The sequence below is a fragment of the Salvelinus fontinalis genome, chromosome 18 (assembly GCF_029448725.1).
Source record: "Salvelinus fontinalis isolate EN_2023a chromosome 18, ASM2944872v1, whole genome shotgun sequence".
Taxonomy (NCBI): domain Eukaryota; kingdom Metazoa; phylum Chordata; class Actinopteri; order Salmoniformes; family Salmonidae; genus Salvelinus; species Salvelinus fontinalis.
In genome coordinates, this window is record NC_074682.1 from 46548390 (window position 1) to 46575748 (window position 27359).

At 41.7% G+C, this 27359-nt stretch overlaps 2 protein-coding genes across 10 annotated transcripts in view; both read left to right on the top strand.

Annotated features, from left to right (window-relative positions):
- LOC129815638 (eukaryotic translation initiation factor 4B-like) overlaps nucleotides 1–5312 on the top strand; it is a 34415-nt gene extending 29103 nt beyond the window's left edge. For 7 of the 8 annotated variants that reach the window (XM_055869618.1, XM_055869621.1, XM_055869622.1 and 4 more), the window contains one exon: nucleotides 4948–5312. In XM_055869618.1, the coding sequence (XP_055725593.1) occupies nucleotides 4948–5028 (81 nt within the window). In that variant the 3' untranslated portion in view covers nucleotides 5029–5312. The remainder of the gene's footprint in view (nucleotides 1–4947) is intronic. The other variant, XR_008753455.1, reaches the window with a different exon arrangement.
- Nucleotides 5313–11183: 5871 nt separating this feature from the next.
- LOC129815641 (protein DEK-like) lies at nucleotides 11184–26932 on the top strand. Of its 2 annotated transcripts, XM_055869625.1 has the most exons (5): nucleotides 11184–11844; nucleotides 19534–19585; nucleotides 19769–19938; nucleotides 20105–20173; nucleotides 20426–26932. In XM_055869625.1, the coding sequence occupies exons 1-5, from the start codon at nucleotides 11728–11730 to the stop codon at nucleotides 20438–20440; spliced, it is 423 nt and encodes a 140-aa protein (XP_055725600.1). In that variant the 5' UTR covers nucleotides 11184–11727; the 3' UTR covers nucleotides 20441–26932. The 2 variants fall into 2 exon arrangements, 1 of the variants encoding a protein (XP_055725600.1); XR_008753456.1 differs by lacking the exon at nucleotides 11184–11844 and having other exon boundaries at nucleotides 11851–19585.
- The last annotated feature ends 427 nt before the right edge of the window (nucleotides 26933–27359 follow it).

Sequence of the window (27359 nt, forward strand, 5' to 3'; positions counted from 1 at the left end):
CCATTACAGTTTATAGAAATATGTCAAATTATGTATATAATCAATCTTTAGGATGTTTTTATCATAAATCGGCAATAATATTCCAACCGGACAATTCTTTTGACTTTAGAAATGAAAGGGAACGAAGCTCGCTCTCACGTGACTAAACTAATGGCATTCTGCCAGACCACTGGTTCAAACAGCTCTTATTCGCTTTCCCTTCATAGTAGAAGCCTGAAACAAGGGTCTAAAGACTGTTGACATCTAGTGGAAGCCTTAGGAAGTGCAATATGACCCCATAGACACTGTGTATTCGATAGGCAATGACTTGAAAAACTACAAACCTCAGATTTCCCACTTCCTGGTTGGATTTTTTTCTCAGGTTTTTGCCTGCCATATGAGTTCTGTTATGCTCACAGACATCATTCAAACAGTTGTAGAAACTTCTGTGTTTTCTATCCAAATCTACTAATAATATGCATATATTAGCAACTGGGCCTGAGTAGCAGGCAGTTTACTTTGGGCACCTTATTCATCCAAGCTACTCAATACTTCCCCCTAGTCCCAAACTTTGAGTTGTTATTTTACCTGAAATGCACAAGGTCCTGCGACAATTAATCCACACATAAAACGGGCAACCGAATCGTTTCTAGTCATCTTTCCTCCTTCGAGGATTTTTCTTCTTTGAACTTTATGGTGAGTGGCATCTAAACTTTCATAGTATTACCACGATGACCGACAACACAGTTTCTTTCAATCGCCCACGTGGGTATAACCAATGAGGAGATGGCACGTGGGGATCTGCTTCTATAAACCAATGAGAAGATGGGAGAGGCAGGACTTGCAGCGCGATCTGCGTCACAAATAGAACTGACTTCTATTTTAGCCCTTGGTAACTGCTCACGAGCAGTGGGTGCAATAATTGAATAATATAGGTTTCTAAATTTATTTTTTAACACGAGTGGTGTAGTCAGGGTGTTATTTTAATGCGTAGGCTATGCACTAAATCAAATATTTGTCACATTGCGCACATGTTAGTCCTATACCATGGAATTGAGGCCAAAATTACAGTATACAATTAGCAAAATGGAACTCAACTGATTGAACATAAATGATTTCATTATGATTGAATAATATAGGCATATGTAGCCAATTGTCTTTAATGCAGTTATCTCGGTTTTCATTTGAAGCATCTTTTTACCCTTTGCTTGTTTATAACAATTGCAAAGACATTAGCGACTTGGTATTGTATTCAACTTCATTCTTAAGTTATCGGTGGTCAGAGGCAATCTTGATTCTTTGTTTATCGGGGAGAGTATGTATGAAGTGACACGGAAGGGCAAAAAAAGCATTGAACGACCCAGTTAGCTGTTCTACGAGTGCTCTAAGGTAAATTTGTGTTAAGTACAACTTTTGTTACAATGGTTTTGGAAAAAGGGTCAAATTTAACAAGGTGGCTACGAAGGTCCTACGGGTGAATTTAGCATTAAGATGCTTTTGCGAAACCGGGTTCTGGACATTAAATTGAGACAATTTAGACTTTGAAGTGCAAATTACATTTCTGAACACACCTTTTGCATGTGGAAATCTGTAATCAATTTCCGGTGTAAAAATAATGGAAACTAAAAATTCTGTTAAGTGTGAAGTAGGCATTGGTCTGAAGCAGGAAAAGAAAATAAATTCACATGAGCACCACATGCTCCACCAAGGTTTTCCACCACACAGCTTTGACCAACTACAGTAGCTATGATGGTATGTATGCAGGTTGTTTAGGATTGAAACCTTCTCATACAGCCCAATTCCTACTCTTCAGATGAATAATGGACTTTACATTGTCCTACTAAAATGTGTAAATACAGTACCAGTCACCAGTCATGGACACCTACTCATTCTAGGGTTTTTCTTTTTATTATTTTCTACATTGTAGAATAATAGTGAATACAACTATGAAATAACACATGGAATCATTTAGTAACCAAAAAGTGTTAACCAAGTCAAAATCCTATTTTTTATTTGAGATTCTTCAAATAGCCACCCTTTGCCTTGATGACAGCTTTGCACACTCTTGGCATTCTCTCAACCAGCTTAATGAAGCAGTCACCTGGATTGCATTTTAATTAACAGGTGTGCCTTGTTAAAAGTTGTTGAGCCAATCAGTTGTTGTATTTGTTTTTATTTAGGATCCCCATTACAATACATTCACAGATTTCACAAGACTGCCCCCTCAGGCCCTTACTCCACCACTACTACATATCTACAGTACAAAATCTGTGTATAGTGCATATGTTATCGTGTGTGTATGCATGTGCCTATGTTTGTTGCTTCGCAGTCCCTGCTGTTCCATAAGGTGTGTTTTATATTTTTATTTTACTGCTTTCATCAGTTACTTGATGTGGAATAGAGTTCCATGTAGTCATGGCTCTGTAGTACTGTGCTCCTCCCATAGTTTGTTCTGGACTGTGAAGAGACGTCTTGTGGGATATGCATTAGTTTCTGAGCTTTGCGCCAGTAGTTCAAACAGACAGCTCAGTGCGTTCAACATATCAATACCTCTCTTAAATAAAAGTAGTCATGAAGTCTATTTCTCCTCCACTTTCAGCCAGGAGAGATTGACATGCATATTATTAATATTAGCTCTGTACATCCAAGGGCCAGCCGTGCTCCCCTGTTCTGAGTCAATTGCAATTTTCATAAGTCCTTTCTTGTGGCACCTGACCACACGACTTAACAGTAGTCCAGGCGCGACAAAACTAGGGCCTGTAGGACCTGCCTTTTTGATAGTGTTAAGAATGCAGAGCATTGCTTTGTTAGACTTCTCCCCATCTTAGCTACTCTTGACTCGATATGTTTTGACCATGACAGTTTACAATCCAGGGTTACTTCAAGCAGTTTACTGTTTACTACAATACTTTTTTCACATCTTCCACACTCACTTTACAGAATTCAAAATTATAATGCTTGTCTTTCATGATTTGGTCAGATAAACTTGGATGTGTTAGTGTTTGTTTTTGGCATGTCATGCCTAAGTTTGCTAATCTTGCCAATGAAAAAATAAAGTAGTTAGCTTATTCATCACAAAACCAACTGATATTGCAATCTGATTCAATGAATGCTGGAGCTGAGTTGTCCTTTTTTTCCAAAATGTATTTTAATTTCAAGAACGTTGAAAGTTACTTCAAGTGCAGTCTCAAAGACCAAGCCCTGTGAATCTGGCTCTCATGAGTAACTGCACCTCAGATTGCAGCCCAAATAAATGCTTCACAGTAGCGTTTCAAGTAGCAGACACCATCTCAACATCAACTGTTCAGAGGAGACTGAATCAGGCCTTCATGGTCAAATTGCAGCAAAGAACCCATGTCAATAAGTAGACTTGCGTGGGCCAAGAAATCCGGTGGAAGTCTGTCCTATGGTCTGAGTAGTTAAAATGTGAGATTTTTGGTTCCAACCGCCATATCTTTTTGAGACGCAGAGTAGGTGAACGGATGATCTCCGCATGTGGTTCAGACTGAAGCATGGAGGAGGTGTGGGGGTACTTCGCTGGTGACACTGTCAGTGATTTTATTCATAATTCAATGCACACTTAACCAGCATGGTTACCACAGTATTCTGCAGCGATACGCCATCCCACCTTGTGTGCACTTAGTGGGACTGTCATTTGTTTTTCAACAGGACAATGACCCAACACACCTCCAGGCTGTGTAAGGGCTATTTGACCAAGAAGGAGAGTGAAGGAGTGCTGCATTAGATGTCCTGGTCTCAACAATCACCTGACCTCAACCCAATTGAGATGGTTTGGGATGAGTTAAACCGCAGAGTGAAGGAAAAGCAGCCAACAAGTGCTCAGCATATGTGGGAAGTCCTTAAAGACTGTTGAACAAGCATTCCTCATGAAGTTGGATGAGAGAATGCCAAGAGTGTGCAAAGCTGTCAAAGGCAAAGTGGCTACTTATAAGAATCTCATATATATACAATTTATTTTGAATTGTTTAACACTTTTTTTGGTTACTACATGATTCCATAGTTTTGATGTGTTCACCATTCTACAATGTAGGAAATAGTAAAGGAACCTTGAATGAGTAGGTATCAACTTTTGACTGGTACTGTGTGTGTGTGTGTGTGTGTGCATACATGTCTGAGGATTAAACATTATGAACATCTGCTCTTTCCATGAGACAGACCAGGTGAAAGCTGTGATCACTTTCATTAATGTCACTAAAATCTACTTCAATCGGTGTAGATGAAGGATTTTTAGGCCTCGAGACAATTGAGTGACAGATTGTGTACGTGCGCCATTGAGGGTGACTGGGCAAGAAAGAGTGAGTGCCTTTGAACAGGGTATGGTAGGTGACAGGCGCACCGGGTTGTGTCAAGAACTGCAACGCTGCTGGGTTTTTCACGCTCTCCAGTTTCACTGTGTATCAAGAATGATCTACCACCCAAAGGACATCAGTCAACTTTACAACAGTGGAGTCTGGCCGTGGCTTGCTATATAAAGCAGGCAGACGGGCATCAACTCATTCAGTTACTGTTCGGATGAACGTTAGAATGGGCAAAACAATCGACTGAGCGTGGTATGGTTGTCAGTGCCAGTATGTCAGGAATGGCCTGTCTTCTGGCCTTTTCACGCACTACTGTGTCTAGAGTTTACCAAGAATGGTGCTACAGTTCTGTGGGTGAAAACAGCTTGTTGATGATTGGTTAAAGGAGAATGGCATGAATCGTGCAAGCTAACAGGTGGGCCACAAACAGGAATATAACGGAGCAAATACTTCTCACTTAAATCTGATAATTTTAAAAATAATACAATGTACAGTTTAGGTGCACATTGTGATATAGTATTTAAGTGTTTGACCTGTTACCTGTAGTAGCACTGTAACATGAAAATGCATAACTAAGGACATTTATTGTAATGTGGGACCAAATGAGCAGCGTTAGGATCTCTCCTGATCTGATTTTTTTTTCTTTCAGAAATTCAGCTCAGCCAGTAAATACGCCGCTTTGCTAATGGACAGCGAGCAAGGAGACGACGCGGAGGACCGCGTAGAATAAAGCCAGAGCGGTGGAGTGAAAAGAAGATCCAGCCAATGAAAGAATCTCACATTAAATATGAAAGTCTCCTCACCTGGTGTAGAGGCACCTGGGAGGTCGTCACTCCTACCTACTTTCCTTACTCGTAACCCTTCCTCCCCTACCCTTTTCAGGACTTTTCAGTTTCTAAAAAGAATAGTCATATACTGACTTGTTTTAAATGGAAAAGAAAAGGAATAGTCGACACAAGAAAATATGGAAAATTGAATTAATTGTAATAAATAAAAAAGTGGGGTGAAAACAAATATTGTTTACATTTGTGATGGTATGCGTTGGGCTCCATCCTTCTCCCCAGTGGAAAAGGATGAGAATTGGTTACTGGATGCTTGCTTGTCAGCCTGACCTATTAAATCTCATGTGCAGTTAAAAAGGCAGTGTTTTTTATTACCTGACAGCTGGCTGAGTAGGATAAAAGTATATATTCTCGCCGATTGGTCCAGCCAATACTCATAATGACATTGTTCTCAATGGGCGGGTGCTTATTTTACCCCGCCGGCGGACACTGAACTACATAAGTGAAGTACTGAGTACTGTAGATTGAGTAATTGAGGACTTTAGAGCACGGGGCGGTGAATGTCGTCACTAACTAAAAGACGATAGATCAGGAAAAATTAGCTGATCAATAAAGGGAGCATTGAATTGTGGCGGTTCTAATGTTTCTTAATGATCAGAAGTTCTCTACCACAAGCATTCAAAAATAAAGGTTTTAACTCCTAGCTGGTCTCTTGTGAGTGGGGCAATCGGCATTTGCCACCAGACTACTAAATTGCAAATCGAGTGCCAACTCTGCCGACACAGCTAATAACCAGACATCCGCTGCAAAAGAGTGCGCCCAATGAAGTATACCTTTTGAGAAATGTTTGAAGCTGGTACTACTAGTGTAGGACAGAACTTTAGCCAGCAAGCAGTGCTACTGATCTATTGAGATGTACCGGGAAGGTGTTTGACAGTGTTTTGGGAAGTAGCTTGGAAATTCTTATTCAAAATCAAATTTTGTCACATGCTGACTACAACAGTGAAATGCTTACTTTCAAGCCCTTAACCAACAATGTAGTTAAGAAAGAAAATAAGTAACAAATAATTAAAAAGCAGCAGTAAAATATCAGTAGCAAGGCTATATTCGGGGTACCGGTACAGAGTCAATGTGCGGGGGCACAGATTAGTCGAGGTAATATGTACACGTAGGTAGAGTTATTAAAGTGACTATGCATAGATGACAGAGTAAACAGCAGTGTAATAATTATCAATATTTTCAGAGACAACCTATCAGATCCCCACTGATGGGCTGGCTCCAGGTGATAAGGGTAGGCCACAACACAACCACCATGTGGGCCCCTCTGGGGTGTGTGCTTAGTCTTCTCCTGTACTACCTATTCACCCACAACTCCAACACCAAGTTTGCTGACGTGGTGGTAGGCCTGAACACCGACGTCGATGGGAGCCTTAAGGGAGGAGGTCAGAGACTTGGCAGTGTTGTGCCAGGACAACAAGCTTTCCCTCAATGTCAGTAAGACCAATGAGCTGATTGTGGACTACAGTTTTGAGAGGGGAGGGCATGCCCCCATCCACTACGACAGGGTTGTAGTGGAGCAGGACGAGAGCTTCAAGTTTCTTGGTGTTGACATCACTAAGAACTTAACATGGACCACACAGTCGTGAAAAGACCACGAGAGCGTCTCTTCCCTCAGGAGGCTAAAAATATTTGGCATGGGTCTTTTGGATCCTCAAAGTTCTACGACTGCACCATTATGTTGACTGGCTGCATCACCGCTTGGTATGGCAAATGCACCACTCTTGACCGCAAAGCACTACAGAAGTGCTGACAGCCCAGTGCATCACTGGGGCCAAGCTCCTTACCATCCAGGACCTCCATATCAGGCGGTGTCAGAGGAAGGCCAGAAAATTTGCCAAAGACTCCAGCCACGCAAGCCATAGACTACAGTGCGGCAAACGGTACCGGAGCATCAGCTCTTGGACCAACAGGCTCCGAGACAGCTTCTATTCCCAAGCCAATAGACTGCTAAATAGTTAGTCCGGGTAACCATTTTAACTACCTGCACTGACCTATCTTGCACTGACACTATCCACATTCACAAGACTATATATACACACACTATATACTCACTCACACACTGCACTGACACTAATGCAAAAAACCCTCACATACACAACACCAACACACTGCTGCTGCTACTCTGTCCTTTATTTTACTTGTATTATGATCTATCCTGATTCCTAGTCCCTTTACCCTGCCTTCATGTACACAACTACCTCAAAAACCTCGTACACCTGAACATTGATCTGGTACACTCTGTATATAGCTCCATTCTTATGTATTGTATTCCATTTGTGGTACTATTTTTCATTCTATTATTTAACTGTATTGTCTGGAAGAGCTCGTAATCAAGCGTTTCACGATTAAGTCACCGTTTTATTGGGCCTATGTGACAAATTAGATTAATTGTTTTACTTTAAGCTATGAGGTTTTGATTATACCAGATTTGATATGGGGAGACAAAATGCATCCTAATTCCCGATTTAAATTGGAAAACATTTAAATGAATTTTTTAATAGGTTTTGAAGTTACTCATCAAAACTGACGATTCTTGTACAGCACTTGTTCTACAGGGGACTTCAAATTGAATTTTAGTTTTCAAATGCACCGTATACAACCGGTGTAGACTTTACCGTAAAGAGTATTACTTACGAGTACTTTCCTACAATGAAGAGTTAAAAATATATAATTTAAATAACACAAGGAATAAAAATACACAAGAATTAAGTAATATACAAGGGATACCATATCAAAGTAATCCAGACATAAGTTACTTGTACAGCACTTCAACAGAGACCTTTAGGTGGGTCTTTGTTACTGTTGGCAGCCAACAGTAATAATGCCTCCCCACAGACTCAACTTAATCTCATCACCATTATCCCCCATCACGGTGCAGATGTATACATTTCTCAACACTCGCTGACTGACGCAATAGTGACAAATTAAAAAGCCATCAACTACATATTTCGGCCAGCTGTTGGTGATTCAGACTTCATTCTGTGAAAATATCTGCATTTGGGAAAACATTTGAGCCGCTCTAAAGAGAATGTAAGGATTACTCCGAGATGACATTTTTAACATTTCAAGCCTAACCTCAACACTCTAGCAAGGATCAACCACCAATTTGACAGAGCTTGAAGAATTTTTTAAAGAACAATGGGCAAATATTGCACAATCCAGGTGTGGAAACATCTAGAGACTTACCCAGAAAGACTCACAGCTGTAATTGCTGCCAAGGGTGTGAGTACTTACGTTAATGAGATTTCTGTATTTCATTTTCAATAAATTAGCAAAAATGTCTAAACATGTTTTCACTTTGTCATTATGGGGTAATGTGTATAAATGGCTGAGGAAAAACATATATTTTTAATACATTTTGAATTCAGTCTGTAACATAACAAAATTGGGAATAAGTCAAGGGGTATGAATATTTTCTGTAGGCACTGTATTTCGTTGTGCCAACTTGTAAATATGTGAAGTACAACTTAAAAACGAATAGAAACAGGAAAATAACAATTTTCTTGTTGGCAAATAGATCAAAGTTTCCAATGGACATCCGTCCTCTTATTAAGGGTGTCTGTCATTATGAACAAGGGACTTATTCATAACTCACCCTATTCATATTATATTACTAGGTGTACCTGTGGATGTATTTCAATGCCGACCTTCAAACTCAGTGCCTCTTTGCTGGACATCATGGGAAAATCAAAATAAATCAGCCAAGACCTCAGAAAACAAAAATTGTAGACCTCCACAAGTCTGGTTCATCCTTTGGAGCAATTTCCAAATGCCTGAAGGTACCACGTTCATCTGTACAAACAATAGTACGCAAGTATAAAGACCATGGGACCAGGCAGCTGTCATACCGCTCAGGAAGGAGACACGTTCTGTCTCCTAGAGATTAACGTTCTTTCGTGTGAAAGTGTGGACCTTCTGAAGATGCTGGAGGAAACAGGTACAAAAGTATCTATATCCACAGTAAAACGAGTCCTATATCAACATAACCTGAAAGGCCGCTCAGCGAGGAAGAAGCAACTGCTCCAAAACCCCCATTAAAAAAAGCCAGACTATGGTTTTCAACTGCACATGGGGACTAAGATTGTACTTTTTGGAGAAATGTCCTCTGGTCTGATGAAACAAAAATAGAACTGTTTGGCCATAATGACCATCATTATGTTTGGAGGAAAGGGGGAGGCTTGCAAACCAAAGAACACCATCCCAACCGTGAAGCACGGGGGTGGCAGCATCATGTTGTGGTGGTGCTTTGCTGCAGGAGGGACTGGTGCACTTCACAAAATAGATGGCATCATGAGGAGGAAAATTATGTGGATATATTGAAGCAACATCTCAAGACATCAGTCTGGAAGTTAAAGCTTGGTCGCAAATGGGTCTTCCAAATGGACAATGACCCCAAGCATACTTCCAAAGTTGTCGCAAAATGTCTTAAGGACAACAAAGTCAAGGTATTGGAGTGGCCATCACCAATCCTTGACCTTAAAAATGTATCGCAGAACTGAAAAAGTGTGTGCGAGCAAGGAGGCCAACAAACCTGACTCAGTTACACCAGCTCTGTCAGGAGGAATGGGCCAAAATTCATCCAACTTATTGTGGAAGGCTACACAAAACGTTTGACCCAAGTTAAACAATTTAACGGCAATGCTACCAAATACTAATTGTAAACTTCTGACCCACTGGGAATGTGATGAAATAAATTAAAGCTCAAATAAATCATTCTCTCTACTATTATTCTGACATTTCACATTCTTAAAATAAAGTGGTGATCCTAACTGACCTAAGACAGGGAATTATTACTAGGATTAAATGTCAGGAATTGTGAAAAACTGAGTTTAAATGTATTTGGCTAAGGTGTATGTAATCTTCCTACTTCATCTGTATATGTAATGTTATTCCATAGAGCCCATTATATGAATTTGTATTTATGCAGTTCCTTGACAAGGACGGCCATTAATCAGCAATAATTTGGTCTCAGTTTGCATTGTGCCGCAGTTAAACCTTCAGATAGAAATGAATTGTTTAACAGATATGATTGTCATGCAGAAATGGAAGTCTGCTCTATTTCAATCTGCACCGTTGTGAACATTTCACCTCAATGAATACACCCCAGGTGTGGTCCTGACCTGAACATAGATGTCAGTTTGTTTCTCTGGTAGTAATCACTCTTTAACCCCCACTGTATACAGAACTCATGATGGCAAGTGGTGAGGGTCCTGCTGTGCCACCCGTCCCCCTCCCTCACGCCTGCTCGACAGGGACAGGAGGGTCCTGGACTCCTCTGCTAAAACAGTCATCAGCATCTTGATGATTTGCCTCAGGAATGCTGACAGGTGTTTGTGTACACATTTTACTATACTTGAGTACTAGAAGTCCTCACAAGAATAGTAAACCACCTAAAATTCAGGGAATTGACATTTTGCCAGTCCTTACTTGTAAAAAGGCTATTTTAGGGTCAGGGAAAATAGGATTTTGAATGGGAATTCATTGTTGGGGGGGGTGTAACTGTGTTTGTGTTCCCCACCTGCTGTTCTTTGCTGTGGAGTGTTATTCCTGATGGTTGGGCCGGAATACCAGCTGGCTCTCCGAGGAGGTCCAGCTCCCCATGTGACTCCCGCAGGACAGGAGCAGACCCTCTCCAGCCTCGCTACTTTTACTAACATCAACATCCCCTTGATATATACAGTTCTAAAGGAACAGTCTTTCATTGTTTTCAGTTGAGAGGGATATTTAGGGAAAATATAGAGGGGGAAAGGGTGAGAAATAGAGAGAACTACAGTACTGATGTCCTGTGTGTGTTCTCTCTACAAGTAGAGTTTTAGGTTCCGGGTGGGTGGACAGGTTATTTGAGTGTGTGAGGCACTCTCTCTTGTTGTTCCCACATGACATAGAGAAGGAGGAGAGGAAAAATGGTAGGAAGGAACCGTTTCACTATCTGCTCCCTTCACGTGCAAAGTTGCAGAGTCCGGGCAGGGTGTCGTAGTGAGCGGCGCTATCTAATAGCTCCCATATGAGAGGAGAGAAAGAGAGAGGCTGAACATACACCAAGAAATGGGGAAGGCTGATGTCAGCCTAGCCAAAACAGCTGCCCCTCTCCCTGTAGGGGGGTAGAGGGGAGGGTCTGTGCAGCAGGCTGACAGGAGGGGGGAACATTGTAAAAAGAGATGGGGAGCGAGAGAGAGCAAGAGAAGGGTGTTTCTTTAAAGGTTGAAAGGGGAGAGAGAGGGCAGTCAGAGAGGTCTAACAGGAGATGAGAGAGAGAGAGGAAGGTTTGTGCAGGCTGGAAGGGAAGGGAGAACAGCTCGTGACAGAGGGAGAAAGGGAGAGATGGGACAGCCAGAGAGAGGAGAGAGGGACTGAGTGGAGGCTGAGGGGTCCAGTCCTGGCAGATTGGAGTGAGCAGTCGGGAAGGAAAGGGAGAAGGGTTTGGGGGTGGCTAAAATAAGAGTGCCAAAGAAGCAAAGGGAGAACCCAGATACACTGTGAAGAAAAGAGAGTGGATCCCTTTGAAAATAAATATAAGGAAGGAGAGCAGGTCCTTGGGAAAACCGGATAACTGACATAAAAAACAAGAGAAGAGTACTACCGTATCTATGGGATGCGTTCACAGTACCCAGCGTCACAATGGAAAGAGATGCGTTCCAGAACCTGATGGATCCACAAAAGTAGTGGTCCACGGTGTCCCTGTTGAAATCCTGCAGCTGGCTGAGGTAAGTGAGGGACTTGTTGACATCTCTGCAATTCGCTAAACGTTTAACCCTTCAGTGGCTTAATTTGTAGAGCATGGCATTTGCAATGTCAGGGTTGTGCATTTGAATCACACTGGGGCAACCCATCGGAAGATGTATGGATGTATTACTGTAAGTAGCTTTGGATGGAAAATTATAATAGTATTACAATATTACCTCAGGAGACAATCATTTGGGGGACTTGAATGGGATATGAATAGATTGACCATGATTCTGTACTATCTAGGTAGTTATACCACTTCTCAATTTATTGTGCTGTGAGTATCTCGTAAAATGCTTTTTAGAGTTGTCTTGTGACCCATCAACATGTAAACAAAACCAATGATTCTAGCCAGGACCCCAGTCTTAAACCATAATGTAGCAACTTCCACCTAGTCTATGGAGAATGCGCTGTCTGTGAGACAACCAATAGCATTTACGGAACATGTATATGGATAGTGTCATGCAGGAGCGCAACTTTCACTGGAGACGGGGTGGGCATGTCCCCCCCACATTCTGAAATTGCATTTTTGTCCCCTCCATTTTTATCATTGGAATGTGATACAAAACGTGGTACGGGTGCGCTTTAGGACCATGCGGACACCTCCGAGCGGTCGTGTAGGCTGTTCATCCAACTGAAAAATATAAATAAAATAATACTAATACAAATGCCACCCCACTTCTAAAACCAAAGTGTCATGTGATATATAACAAACACAATCACAAACGGTTCAGATTGAACTGATTGAAAGTCAGTTCCTCGAGGCTAGATGTGTGTGCAATCGTTTTTGTTCCAGCCCAGCCCTACCACACTTCATCTAACTTAACAACACCCTGATTAGTTGAATCTGATAGTGTATGTGGATAATTGTCATTTTAATCACAGTATCACATGGCATGGTGGTTACAGGAGTTTGCTAATGATTGTTCCTCACTGTCTTTTGGACTCCAGGCAATGTATGACTCCATAGCTGTTGGCAGTATTTAACCATGTCAACCTGATTTAGCATGACACAGGACTTTGTTGGATGCTTTGACCTCATTCATTGATGTTAATGTTGATAAGAAATACAGTATAATTTCCAATGGAGATATTACCTGGTGGAAATTGAATCGGTGGCTAACTTAGAGAATTCTCTCAATCAATCACACACACACATGCAGACAGTAGGGTGTCCTCTCTCTCTGGAAATGGCTCGTGTTTAGTCAAAGGTATTCAAGTATCCCTGGCATTCGCCGCCCACCATGTCGCAAGTCCCATTTAGTTTCCTGTCAGAAGGCGAGAAGGGGTGATATACCGGTTAGTATTAAAAAGGTCAAGTGAAAAGAGAAATTTTTATTTTATTTTACCGTTATTTTACCAGGTAAGTTGACTGAGAACACGTTCTCATTTGCAGCAACGACCTGGGGAATAGTTACAGGGGATGAATGAGCCAATTGTAAACTGGGGATTATTAGGTGACCATGATGGTTTGAAGGCCAGATTGGGAATTTAGCCAGGACACCGGGGTTAACACCCCTACTCTTACGATAAGTGCCATGGGATCTTTAATGACCTCAGAGAGTCAGGACACCCGTTTAACGTCCCATCCGAAAGACAGCACCATATACAGGACAGTGTCCCCAATCACTGCCCTGGGGCATTGGGATATTTTTTAGACCAGAGGAAAGAGTGCCTCCTACTGGCCCTCCAACACCACTTCCAGCAGCATCTGGTCTCCCATCCAGGGACTGACCAGGACCAACCCTGCTTAGCAAATGAGCGAGGGATGGCAGTCGTCGGCGATTGAAGGGTGTTACTCATGCTCCCCGGGGGTCAAAGTTGAAGAGGAAGTGGTGTCCGTTACGCACCTATGCGTTGCGTCTGCTATAGTTGTATTAAAAGTGGCCACATTGCGACATGGCTCCAGTGGGTCTTTTTACTAGTCGGTTCTCAAAATGAGAACTGCATGTATGTATGACTTCACACCAGGGAGGGCTTGACATGATCTAGGTCTGTCATAAATCAGGTCCTGTTGTGACCGTTGACAAGCTCAACTTTGTGCTGTTATGATAATACTTGAATCAATGAAACGTATTGTGACCATTAAACTCAAAACAGGTGCATCGACCAAAATGCAAATAAAATACCAAAATTGTGTAGCTGGTCCGCACTCAAAAAGGAGATACAAGGTTTCTTTTTAGTATTTATTTCATTCAGGCAACGTTTCGGCCTTCATCAGTGTCATTTTCCCCTCTAATCAGGGACTGATTTGGACCTGGAGCGGGCAATTAATTATCAGATAGAACAGAAAAACAGCAGTAGTCCGGACCTCATAGAGTAAGATTTGAATACCCCAGATCTACACTATATATACAAAAGAATGTGGACACCCCCTTCAAATTAGTGGATTCGGCTAATTAGTGTATAAAATTGAGCACACAGCCATGAAATCTCCATAGCCAAACATTGGCAGTAGAATGGCCTTACTGAAGACCTCAGTGACTTTCAATGTGGCACCTTCATAGGATGCCACCTTTCAACAAGGACCAGTTCGTAAGTGCTGTTATTGTGAAGTAGAAATGTCTAGGAGCAACAATGTCTCAGCCGCAGTGGTAGGCTACACAAGCACACAGAACGGGACCGACGAGGGCTGAAGCGCGTAGTTCGTAAAAAATAGTCTGCCCTTGGTTGCAACACTCACTACCAAGTTCCAACCTGCCTCTGGAAGCAACGTCAGCACCATAACTGTTTTTCAGGAGCTTCATGAAATGGGTTTCTATGGCCGAGCAGCTGCACACAAGCCTAAGATCACCATGCGCAATGCCAAGCGTTGGCTGGAGTGGTGTAAAGCTCACCGCCATTGGACACGCTTCACCATCTGGCAGTCCGGCGGACAAATCTGGGTTTGGCGGATGCTAGGATAACACTACCTCCCCCAATGCATAGTACCAACTGTAAAGTTTGGTGGAGGAGGAATAATGGTCTGGGGCTGATTTTCATGGCCCCCTTAGTTCCAGTTAAGGGAAATCTTAACGCTACAGCATACAATTACGTTCTCGATGATTCTGTGCTTCCAACTTTTTGGCAACAGTTTGGGGAAGGCTTTTTTCCTGATCTAGAGAAAAAACAGTGGCATGGGTAAACAGCGATCCATTTGTCTTTATATGTTGTATAATATTCATGTTTATGATGGGCAATGTTGTCTACACGTTACATTACTCCAACCCACAGATACTGCAATGTCACCAATGCACATTGCTCTCTTGTATGCCATTGCCAATGTTTGAGTTGTTCATGTCAATGTGTGAGCCAAAATAGGGTCCTTGTTGACTAGGTGCATTCCTCAATGGAGAGCGATGTTTTGTCTTACACACACTTTCCCATTCCTATTCGGAGAGTTTCATGGCTATTTTTGAGGTGACACTCCTGCTCATGGAAAGTGGGGATATAAATACCCAGACATTGTAGGAGCATAACTCCGGTTTCCCATCTGCCCTCTCACATCCTGGGAAAGGGAAATAGTTTGCTAACATAACATTTGTGTTAGCCACGAACACAAGTGTCTGTTTCAGGTCTAAACGTCCGCAAAAAATAATCAAGTGTCCATGCAGACTTTGGCTATATTTTAGGAATAGCGTCGTCATTTTCAGTTTGAATATTGTCGCTAAAAATCCACAGTAATCCTTAAAAAATTGTACATTTTGGAATGTTCATTCCACTGAAATTGTTACTCTGAAATGTTCGCTGCAAACAGAAGCCTTGCTGAAGAGTTACAGTTCCCCCACACACACAAAATCTACCAGAAGGTATTAATGAAACCCACTATGTATGAATTAATGGCACTGTTCGCTCCTCGCCCATCTCAATATTAGAAGCTGAGTGCTTTGGGCCTGGAATGGTTGGAGATGCCTGGGGAATGAGCTAGCCTTTGGCTTGAGTATGACAAAAGGGGTTGGGGGCTCAAATCCAGCAATTTCACAATAGTCATGCATCTACCACCCAGGACAACTGGGTGAATGTGTTTGTTCATAGACCCTGTAGTCCCTTCCCAACTGAGCTGGTCTTTTTTGTAATTCTGAGGATATTCAATCTTTCTCTCAGACTTTGGGTGCTCTATTCCCGCTCATTGAGCTAGCAGAACTAGGCACAATGTTTGTAGTTACCTTTAGGTCCTTTGAGACGGAATGGATAGTTGAAAGAAGAGTTCCTATATTGTTTGGTACATGAATTTCCACTGGAAGAAGCAGAAGCTAGGAAACTGATTTGTCACACTTCACCTTTCTCACCACTTGGTGATGCTATTGTTTAATGCTTTTCTCACTGTTGACTGGAAAGGGACTACCTGAGGCTTTGGAGCTGGAATGGTTGGAGATGCTTTGTGAAAAAGTGAGTGTAACAGTATAACTTTAAACCGTCCCCTCGCCCCGACCTCGGACGCGAACCAGGGACCCTCTGCACACATCAACAACGGTCGCCCACGAAGCATTTATTAAGAGATTTAGAAAAGTATTGTAACGACCCTGGGTTTATAAGCGCGGAAATCGACTCTGACACCAGAGCATGCTTTTGCGGCACAGTCGATAGCGCGCCGGACCTCGGGCTAGAAGGTCGAGGGTTCGAGACCTGCTCCCTGCTGTTTCATTACACTGGTGTCAGAAGTGATCGGACCTCGCATCCACGACAGTGCGTGTGCTTGGCCGGTGAGCGCGTTCCTGTAAGACGTAAAGTCGCAAGATAGCGCGAGGACGCGCTCTTTGAAAGGAGGGAGTAGTGTAACGACCCTAGATTCGATTTCCGCGCTTATAAACCCAGGGTCGTTACAGTATATAGCTAGCTACAAGTAACTAACGTTAGCCAACTTTGAGATGCGAATGGGACTAACATTGACTTGATAATTTGTATTTATATTCTTTGCATGTCCTTGCAGAGACCACATGGTATATTCAATTACAAACCAAAATAAAAGTTTGTAGTAATGAAAACACGGAGAAGGCTATAGGGGCATGCAAAAAGGGCATGTTAATCAGTAATGGCATCTGTGATGTTTAAAGTACCAAGGTCCACCACAGGTGACAGACAAAGTGGAAAGGTTACCCCTGACCAAGGCCAGAGTGGCATATGGCACTGCCATTAGGAGGTAGAAGAAACTCAGGAGATAACGTCACACCATTAGGCCAAACATAGTGGTTGTTTTTTAGACGGAGGCAAAACCCAGAGCATGCAGAAAGTAGACGACGTCCTTAATAGATGCAGAGCCAACCAGGCTACAAAACCTGATATGACTGAATACTTTGAGCTCATGGAGAAGACGCTGGAGCAACATGGGTTGAAGGATAAACCTTCTCAGATGTACAACTGTAATGAGACAGGGTTCCAGATGGATGCATCTAAAAGAAAGGTCCTTGCACCAAAGGGCTCAAAGAAGAATTGCATCCAGGCACTTGGTACACGTGACCGTGTGTCAGTACTGGCTTGCTTTAATGCGGCTGGTGAAGATGTCCCCCCTTTCAGAATTTTTGGAAAGAGATTCCCAGGAGGACCTTACACCAAGGAAGGTCCAGCTAATGCTCTCTATGGCACATCACCATCAGGATACATTGACAATGAACTCTTCAGGGGGTGGTTTGTGAATAATTTCATCAAGTATGCTGTGAAAACATGTCCCCTGCTGCTGGTGTTTGATGGACACAAAAGTCACCTGGATCCGGAGGTGATTGAGGCAGCAAGAAAAGAAAACGTTGTGCTCCTTCCTCCAAACAGCTGTCACATTCTGCAGCCCCTGGATTTGACCTACTTCTCTGCTTTGAAGACTGGGTTTTTCAAGGTAGCTGGAGACCTTTGCCACTTCAAAAACTCCGTAGTCATTTCCAAGATGGACTTTCCCATGGTTCTCCGTCAGCCGTACCAGCAATGCAAAGAGCGGAAGATTGTAGTCAGCGGGTTCAGAAAAGCTGGGATCTTCCCCTTTAATCCCAGTGCCATAGATTGGAGTAAAAAAGTTCCCTTGACATCCAAAAAGCAACAGCCCCAAAAGACTGCGACTCCCTCCAGCCCCACTCCATCAGCGCCACCACCAGCAGTAACTCCCAGCAAGTACATGTCCCACCCCCTGGTAGCAGCAGGACTGAATAATCTAGAATTGGCTGAGGTCTTCACAGAGATAGATAATCAAAAGAAGACGAGACCAAAGAAGATGAAGACCTCACTGAAAGCTAGGGTTATTACTGAGGAAGAGTATGAGAGGGAGATGAAACTGGAGTCGGCAAGGAAAAGAGACAGCAAGACACCGTCTCCTCGTAGCACAACCCCCCGATGCCGCAGAGAACCCCCAACCAGCCCTGCTACTTCTCCCTCAGAGGGTGAAACTGCATCTCCCGCAGGTAATTATCAGACATTTTAGTTCACAACGCCTGACAGAAATACGTTAATGATCTAGAGTGGCTCATTAATGTTTTGGCTAATTATCATGAAATATATGTAGGCATGTGAATCATGATTAAAAATCCCACCGACGCCATCAATGTACACGCCCACCATACTTAATTTCTCTACTGTCAAATTAAGCAGAAGTGCCCATCGCTCTGCTATGTTTCTTGTCCAACAGTCAAACAAACAAGTAAATCCAGTAGAACTCAGAGCAGGTCACATCAGAGTACTGAGGAGGGGAGAGACCGAGAACTGGAAGCTGAACAATAAATTAGCAGCGGTTCTCAAACCAAGAGGGCTGGGTTGAGGCACAAGAGATTAGACTATGTTGGTAACTCCAACGATGAGGATGGTTATGGTATCAACCAAGCCTCAGCCAAGGTAAGAGGAAATGTGATCATCTTTCACCTGACTGTGATTTAGAATGGGGGTTCTTCAGATCTTGGAGTCTTTCAATACTTTGAAGTTGTTGGTTGAGCGTAGCTTTGAACAAACAGGGCTATATTGAATCTGCTATAATGTACCCGAATCTACGCATTTAAGCTATACTGTAAATATTCCCATAGATATTCACCTCATCCTAATCTTTACATGCAGTAAAGTGCAGAACTTCACTGGAATACTAACACACGTTGTTCCCTGCAGACTATTTTTCCCCTGAAGAGAGTATTGCCAAACACACATACAAAGATTGAGGCAGTACACAGAAATATGTGGCAACCATGTTCAGATGAGGAGGATGTTTCTGAGATCTCTGACCTTACCTCAACAGATTTTGAGGACAACAAATATGAACAGCAGGCGAGTTTAAATTAATTTGGATGATATAGGCTAAATTAGAGACAAAAATCCATATTGCGATGAATTGCCTGAACTGATGCGATGATGGTAAATAGAACGCTAAGTTTAACATTAATGTGCACCACAGTTTTTATTCTCTTTTAAACTACTACTAGTTTAATGGTTGTAGCCATCAGTTGTCCCATTAACAATCACCCATGTTAGCAAACTGATTTCATTGCAAACTTCACATTTCGCTAATGTAGAATACTCATTGTAATAAATGATATCATCAAAATGCCTGTGAAAAGTGATCGTACGGTCGGTGTCGATAATTTTTGGTTTATCGTCCCAGGTCTAGGCTTAATGGCTGTGCATAGCAGGTTGTCATTAGTCTCTAGATCGATTTGAGATTATTGTAATGTCATGTGAATGATGGTTTCTTAGTGCCAGATATTAAATTGGCACCTGTTGGATTACAGATTGAAGCAATGAGGAAAGCAAAGATAAGGCGTTTGATGCAAAGGAAAACAGGTGAGTTTTTAGTCAAGACATTGCAATGTAGGATGTGTAGGTCCGGAACAAACAGCAATGTTAAAACTGCAAGGTAGCCTAATAAATGCTTTCACAGGGTGCTGTATGTGTTTTTACAGCACTGACACAACTCTTTTAAAAAACTTGTGTGTTTTTCATTGTTTCTCTCACTTCTGGTTTAAGTGCTGCTTTCAGAATCAGATGATGACATCACAGAGGACAGTTCGGATGATGGACCCTTGGTTAAGATGATGACCAGGAAGCCATCAAATGAGGAGCTGAAAACAACAGTGAAGAAACTGGTGGCCCATGTCGACCTGGAGAAAGTCACAATGAAGGACATTTTCAAGAAGGTTAGTCATTGTAATCTTTTAGTTCATACACTGAACGCTCACACATTTCCTCATGGATTCATTTAACAGTGCATCTTAACCTGATAGATTAACCTTTTTTTTTTTTTACAATATATAGTCATTGTCGTTACTTACGGTTTGCTTATTCTCTTACGATGGGTTTCAGGTTTTTAAAATGCACCCTCGTCATGACCTGTCAAACAAGAAGTCCTACATCAAGGAGACAGTGAAAAAGGTGATTTCCTTTGTACCATGTTGGACTTCCCATTGCCATAAAAATAAAATGTTGCCAAAAAGATAGCATATTTACAGTAACACGTCTTGAATAAATCTGCACAGCTGGAGTTTAAAATATAAGGTATGATGAGTTCTGTGATTTATTGTTATTCTAGCTTTGAATGGTTGTATTTATCGATTTATCGTCCATGGTTGAATATGGTTTCCAACTCTGTTACACTATTATTGTGTTTTGCCTTTTGTTTTTCAGTTGTTGTCGCAGTGAAGTCTGGAGTTCTTTGCTAATCGCCACCTTCCATGGGGCGGCAGGTAGCCTAGTGGTTAGCATTGGGCCAGTAACCAAAAAGGTTTCTGGATCGAATCTCGAGCTGACAAGGGAAAAAAAATAGTTCTGCCCCTGAGCAAGGCAGTTTAACCCAGTGTTCCCCCATGCACATTTGTGGCCTGCTGGAGGTCATTTTGCAGGGCTCTGGCAGTGCACCTCCTTGCACTAAGGCGGAGGTAGCGGTCCTGCTGCTGGGTTGTTGCCCTCCTACGGACTCCTCCACGTCTCCTGATGTACTGGCCTGTCTCCTGGTAGCGCCTGCATGCTCTGGACACTACGCTGACAGACACAGCAAACCTTTATGCCACAGTTCGCATTGATGTGCCATCCTGGATGAACTGCACTACCTGAGCCACTTGTGTGGGTTGTAGACTCCGTCTCATGCTACCACTAGAGTGAGAGCACCGCCAGCATTCAAAAGTGACCAAAACATCAGCCAGGAAGCATAGGAACTGAGAAGTGGTCTGTGGTCACCACCTGCAGAATCACTCCTGTTTTGGGGGGTGTCTTGCTAATTGCCTATAATTTCTACCTTTTGTCTATTCCATTTGCACAACAGCATGTGAAATTTATTGTCAATCGGTGTTGCTTCCTAAGTGGACAGTTTGATTTCACAGAAGTGTGATTGACTTGGAGTTACATTGTGTTGTTTAAGTGTTCCCTTTATTTTTTTGAGCAGTGTATTATGGAACAAGCACATGCATCTAATCTGTGTTTAAAACACTGGTATCTATAAATTGTCCATTCCATACTGTTTCCACTGGTTTTAATGCAAGCGCTGCAGCTCTCTGTAATGGATTCTCTTGACTGAGGGATTCTATTAGGCTATTTGCACATTCATAGTATTGTAGCCTAGGACCGGGGCGGATTGGCCATCTGGCATTTCTGGCTAATGCCAGATGGGCCTGTCTAGATTTTTTGTTGTTGTGTAAAATGAACATTATATGGCTAATAGCGGGGCCCTTAAGAAGAAAATGGGCCGGTGAGGGGGCCTCGAGAGGGGGAAAAAAGGCTAGTTTGGGGTCCTTGAGGGAAAAAATGGTCCGGTGTGTTCTAAAGTCCAGGCTCGATTTGTCTGTTCCTTCCAGGTTTTATTGTTGCAATGTAATATCTCCCCAACCGGCTGATTTACTTTATAACAAAACATGTCATAGTAACGATAAAATATTTTTATATCATGCTTTTTAGGCTACATACTCCACTGATAGTTGTTGCATATACAGTACCTGTGAAAGTTTTGGACACACTTTTTGTTTTTTCTATTCTTTTTTTTACTATTTTCTACATTGTTGAATAATAGTGAAGACATCCAAATTATGAAATAACACACATGGAATCATGTAAAAAATAAAAAACCCTTCAATGAGTAGGTGTCCAAACTTTTGACTGGTACTGTATATGTTTTAGTAATTTATAGATCTAGTCCCCACATTTGAAGATGTCATAAGTATTTGGACAAATGTCACTTATCGTATAGTGTACCAAAGTAGTCAAATGTACCTGTTACAATTGATATATAGTCTTGTTATATTACAATATAATTCTCCTTTAGATTTGCCTGGGGGAGAACACCTCAGACACCCCCTACCCTCCATGCGTTGTGGAATGAGTGCTGCATTTCTGTGGCAGGGTCAGGTCAGGACAGATTCTGGGAAGTGTGCCATGGGCCCTGCTAAGTAGTTTGGGTGAGGTTGGGGCAGATGAAGAAGATAAAGAAGCTTTGTTTATTGGTTCAAACACCAAGGAGCCCCCCCCCCACCCCCCCCCCTGGATTTAGCATTTATTTCTGTCTGGGGGATATTAATACAAAGGGTGGTGACTGGTGGCCGCCTCGTACCGTACATCGACTGAGACACGGCTTATAGGCATACTGATATGGGAGTGTCTATGCGCCAAATGCAGCAGTACTGTTTTACTGAGAAAGCGCCTTAGCATAATAAGAAGTGTGTTATATTTTACAGTCCAGTTGGGGTAAGACTGCTGTTGACACATAGCTCCCAAAAGGGGGAAAACAGTTTTGTTTTTTCCAGTAATAAAAAGGGTTCTCTCTGTGTTTGTGTGTGTGTGTTTAACGACACGGCCAATGCTATTCAATGTGAACACACACTTTAAGGTTACGAAAGAGAAATGATGATGCAATTGCTTCTACAGTGTCTTCAGAAAGTTTTCATACCAATTTACTTATTAGACATTTTGTTGTGTTACAGCCTGAATTTAGGCTGAGGAACAATCAATGTCGTATTGGTAAGCATCTCCAGTGTATATTTAGCCTTGTGTTTAAGCTTATTGTATGGCTGATAGGTGAATTTGTCTCCCAGTGTCTGTTGGAAAGCAGACTGAACCAGGTTTTCCTCATAGATTTTTTTTCCTATGCTTAGCTGTATTCCCTTTCTTTTTACCCCCCCAAAAAATCCCTTGTCCTTGCCGATGACAACCACACCCATAACATGATACAGCCAGTACCATGCTTTAAAATATGAAGAGTGGTGCTCAGTGATGTGTTGAAACTCAGCAAAAGAAACCTTCCCTTTTTCAGGACCCTGTCTTTCAAAGATAATTTGGGAAAAATCCAAATAACTACACAGAGCTTCACTGTAAATTGTTTGAACACTGTTTCCCATTCTTGTTCAATGCACCATAAACAATGAACACGCACCTGTGGAACGGTGGTTAAGACACAAACAGCTTACAGACGGTAGGCAATTAAGGTCACAGTTATGAAAACTTAGGACACTAAAAAGGTGTGGGAATGACTGAAAAACACCAACTGAAAGATGCCCAGGGTCCCTGCTCATAAAGAGATATTCAATCTTTGTGAGAAATTGGACAACCTCCCTCGTCTTTGTGGTTGAATCTGTTTGAAATTCACTGCTCAGCTCACAGACCTTACAGATAATTGTACACAGAACCAGTCAAAAGTTTGTAGACACCTACTCATTCTAGAGTTTTTCTTTATTTTGACTATTGACTTTATCAAAACTATGAAACTAATGGAATCATGTTGTAACCCAAAAAGTGTTAATCAAATGTATTTTAAAATATGTTCTATATTTGAGATTCTTCAAAGTAACCACCCGTTGCCTTGATGACAGCTTTGCACACTCTTGGCATTCTCTCAACCAGCTTCATGAGGTTGTCACCTGGAATGCATTTCAATTAACAGTTAAAAGTTAATTTGTGGAATTTCTTTACTTAATGCGTTTGACACCAATAGGAAGAAGAGACTTGCTTCTGATGAGAAACACAAGCAATGGACATTAGTCCGGTGGAAATGGTCTGATGAATCCAAATTTGCAATTTTTGGTTCCAACCGCCTTGTCCTTGTGAGACGCAGAGTAAGTGAACGGATGATCTCCGCATGTGTGGTTCCCACCATGAAGCATGGAGTAGGTGGTATGGGAGTGCTTTGCTGGTGACACTGTCTGTGATGTATTTATTTAATTCAAGGCACACTTAACCAGCATGGCTTCCACAGTCCCACTAAGCTCAAACCAGATGGGTTGGTATAATTTGTTTTTCAACAGGACAATGACCCAACACACCTCCAGGCTGTGTAAGGGCTATTTGACCAAGAATGAGAGTGATGGAGTGCAGCATCAGATTACCTGGCCTCCACAATCACCCGACCTCAACCCCATTGAGATGGTTTGGCATGAGTTGGACCGCACAGTGACGGAAAAGCAGCCAACAAGTGCCCAGCATATGTGGGAACTCCAAGACTGTTGGATAAGCATTTCGGGTGAAGCTTGTTGAGAGAATGGCAAGAGTGTGCAAAGCTGTCATCAAGGCAAAGGGTGGCTACTTAGAAGAATCTAAAATCTATTTTGATTTGTTAAATACTTTTTTGATTACTACATGATTCCGTATGTGTTATTTCATATTTTTGATGTCTTCACTATTATTCTACAATGTAGAAAATAGTAAAAATAAAGAAAAACCTTAATGAGTAGGTGTATCCAAACTTTTGGTACTGTATGTTGCACACATTGTTCACTGTACTATGTATGCATTGTAGTCTATTTTATTGTATCATAGTGCTGTCCTCTTCCACGGATGGTCCTATTAGTTTTTTAAAGCTAATTCCAGTCAACCTTTTTAATTAGCAGTGAAACATGGTATCCTATGTTATTTAAAAACTAATTTTACCCATCAATGATAATGAATTATCAAATCACTTGTAACAGAGGAAGTTCCTCCTCTACTTACAGTCTCTGGTTCCACAAAGCTCGCTCTCTCTGGCCAGGGTCCAAGAGCGGAGAGGTTGTGTAAGGCAGCGGGGCAGCCTTTCCCCGGTCCAGACCTGGGACTCCAGGGGTCCCTGTTCACCCACATCCAGAAGCCACCGAAAAAGCATGGACTGGTCCCTCTGGGCACACTTTAAAAGAATCTGGAGCTGCTCAGTCTCAGACAGCAAGCTGGCGAGGTCAGTGATCCCTGCAGTGCTTCAGAGCCTCCTTCCACATCTTGTTCTCCTGTACCATCATGTTTAGCTACAACCTGGCCTGCCCTGAGAACAGTCTTGGTTTCCACTGATGCGATGCTGCCTCGCCAGAGCAGGAGGGCTTTGGGGAACCATGAGACTGAGGAGAAGAGGAGCTTTCTTTGTTAAGTGATTTGGTAATTCACTATCAAGTAAAATTATTGGGATACAATTAGGATGGACAATATTATCATTATTATTTAATAATTGTAACATTTAAAATTTCATCTTTATTTCCAATTCAAATAATAAAGTTAACATGATATTGTTTGGTTATAAGATTCTAACCACCTTTACCAAAGGCTCGTAATCTTCTTTTGAGGGGGATTCAAAACATTTTAAGTTTTCTTCATCAGGCATATAGTGAAATCAATCAAGGTATTTGAAAAGTTTAAATCCCTTGAGATAGAAAGAAGTATTCCAAAATGGTTAGGTACACAAATATCTGCTGCAATGTGGCTGAGACTGAGCTGCTCTTCTCCTTTTTCGCCACTAGGTGCTGCTATTTTATAATCTGCTCTCATTGTAGGGTTGTGAGGGACAGTGACATGACAGGCAAAGATCTGAATACAGTGTGCACAATTTATCCTATTGTAAATGTTTTTATTATTTTAGCCAAATTAATGTGGTAATATTCACATTGGTGTTTTGCGGGTGCTATTTAATGAAGCTGCCAGTTGAGGACTTGTGAGGCGTCTGTTTCTCAAACTAGACACTCTAATGTACTTGACCTCTTGCTCAGTTGTGCACCGAGGCCTCCCACTCCTCTTTCTATTCTGGTTAGAGACAGTTTGCGCTGTTCTGTGAGGGAGTAGTACACAGCGTTGTACGAGATCTTCAGTTTCTTGGTAATTTATCGCATGCAATAGCTTTCATTTCTCAGAACAAGAATAGACTGACGAGTTTCAGAAGAAAGCACTTTGTTTCTGTCCATTTTGAGCCTGCAATTAAACCCACAAATGCTGATTCTCCAGATACTCAACTAGTCTAAAGGACAGTTTTATTGCTTCTTTAATCAGGACAACAGTTTTCAGCTGTGCTAACATAACTGCAAAAGGGTTTTCTAATGATCAATTAGCCTTTTTAAAATGATAAACTTGGATTAGCTCACACAACGTGCCATTGGAACACAGGAGTGATGGTTGTTGATAATGGGCCTCTGTACGCCTATGTAGATATTCCATAAAAAAATCTGCCGTTTCCGGCTACAATAGTCATTTACAACATTAAAGATGTCTACACTGTATTTCTGATCAATTTGATGTTATTTTAATGGACAACAAATGTGATTTTCTTTCAAACACAAGGACATTTCTAAGTTAAGTGACCCCAAACTTTTGAACGGTAGTGTACATATCAGAATCAATCAGACAATTAACCCATAGTTTGACCTGGCCAATAGATTTGTGCATATCTGCTTTGTTGTTGACCTTACTCCCTATGTCGGCAATAGATCTGAAAGAATGCACATTCGAGAAGAGCCACATAATGTTAGCAATGATATATGCTAAGATGTATGGACGTCATTCATCATATATGAACAATGTAAACAGGTTTTAAAAGAGGACCAAACCCTGAGATGAGTAAGGTAAGAGGACTTGTAGTGTATTCATATTTATCATAGCCTAACATGCCGTTATTCATCAATATATCGACAATTTAATTGAAAAACATTTTGTGTAGTCTGCTGCTCACACACGTCACTACGGCAAAAACTTCTGTGTTAGATATTTATGGCGAACTTATTGGTCTGTAACGTTAGCCTACTTCTGTCATGTTTTCATTGCTTATTATCTGCTTGCAAAAGTGAATGACTTCAAATTCTACCAGTTTGCCAAATTATTGTACTCTTACCAAAACTGCTATGCCAATTCATTGACTCCATTCAGCAGCATTTATACTATACTAAACTATATATAACTTTACGAAAAGATATTGCAGATAGAGTGTGATATAACTAGTATGCTGCAAATACTGCCTCCAAAACGTTCTTTTAACTGCAGTAATTTTGCAGAGTAACTGCAGTTACAGTGCCGTTTAACTGCAGTTATTCTGCAGTTACTGTGTCCAAAACACCACAGTGGACTGCAGTTTAAAAACTTTTGTAAGGGATAGGCTAGTATAGCATCTCATATTACACTACCATATTACGTGTAGAATACTTGTCAAAAATTGTGTCATTAAATTTTTACTGAACTTTCTATCCACTTTTACAATTGAGTTTGAGTCCGTTGAAATTTCTGGATGCTTCCCACATATCTTATGTAAGAAGTCTAATTTTCCATGGATGGAAAGCATTACTGACCAATTAAACAAGTTAAGTCACTAGTCTTTGCTAGGGGTGTAGGCGAGTTCACATTGTGTCCACCACCCAAATCC

Coding starts and splice junctions, on each gene's coding strand:
- LOC129815641 (XM_055869625.1), top strand. CDS start 11,728: ATGGGATGCGTTCACAGTACCCAGCGTCACAATGGAAAGAGATGCGTT. Junction 11,845..19,533: donor AAATCCTGCAGCTGGCTGAG/GTAAGTGAGGGA, acceptor GTTGGATTACAG/ATTGAAGCAATGAGGAAAGC. Junction 19,939..20,104: donor TGAAGGACATTTTCAAGAAG/GTTAGTCATTGT, acceptor GATGGGTTTCAG/GTTTTTAAAATGCACCCTCG.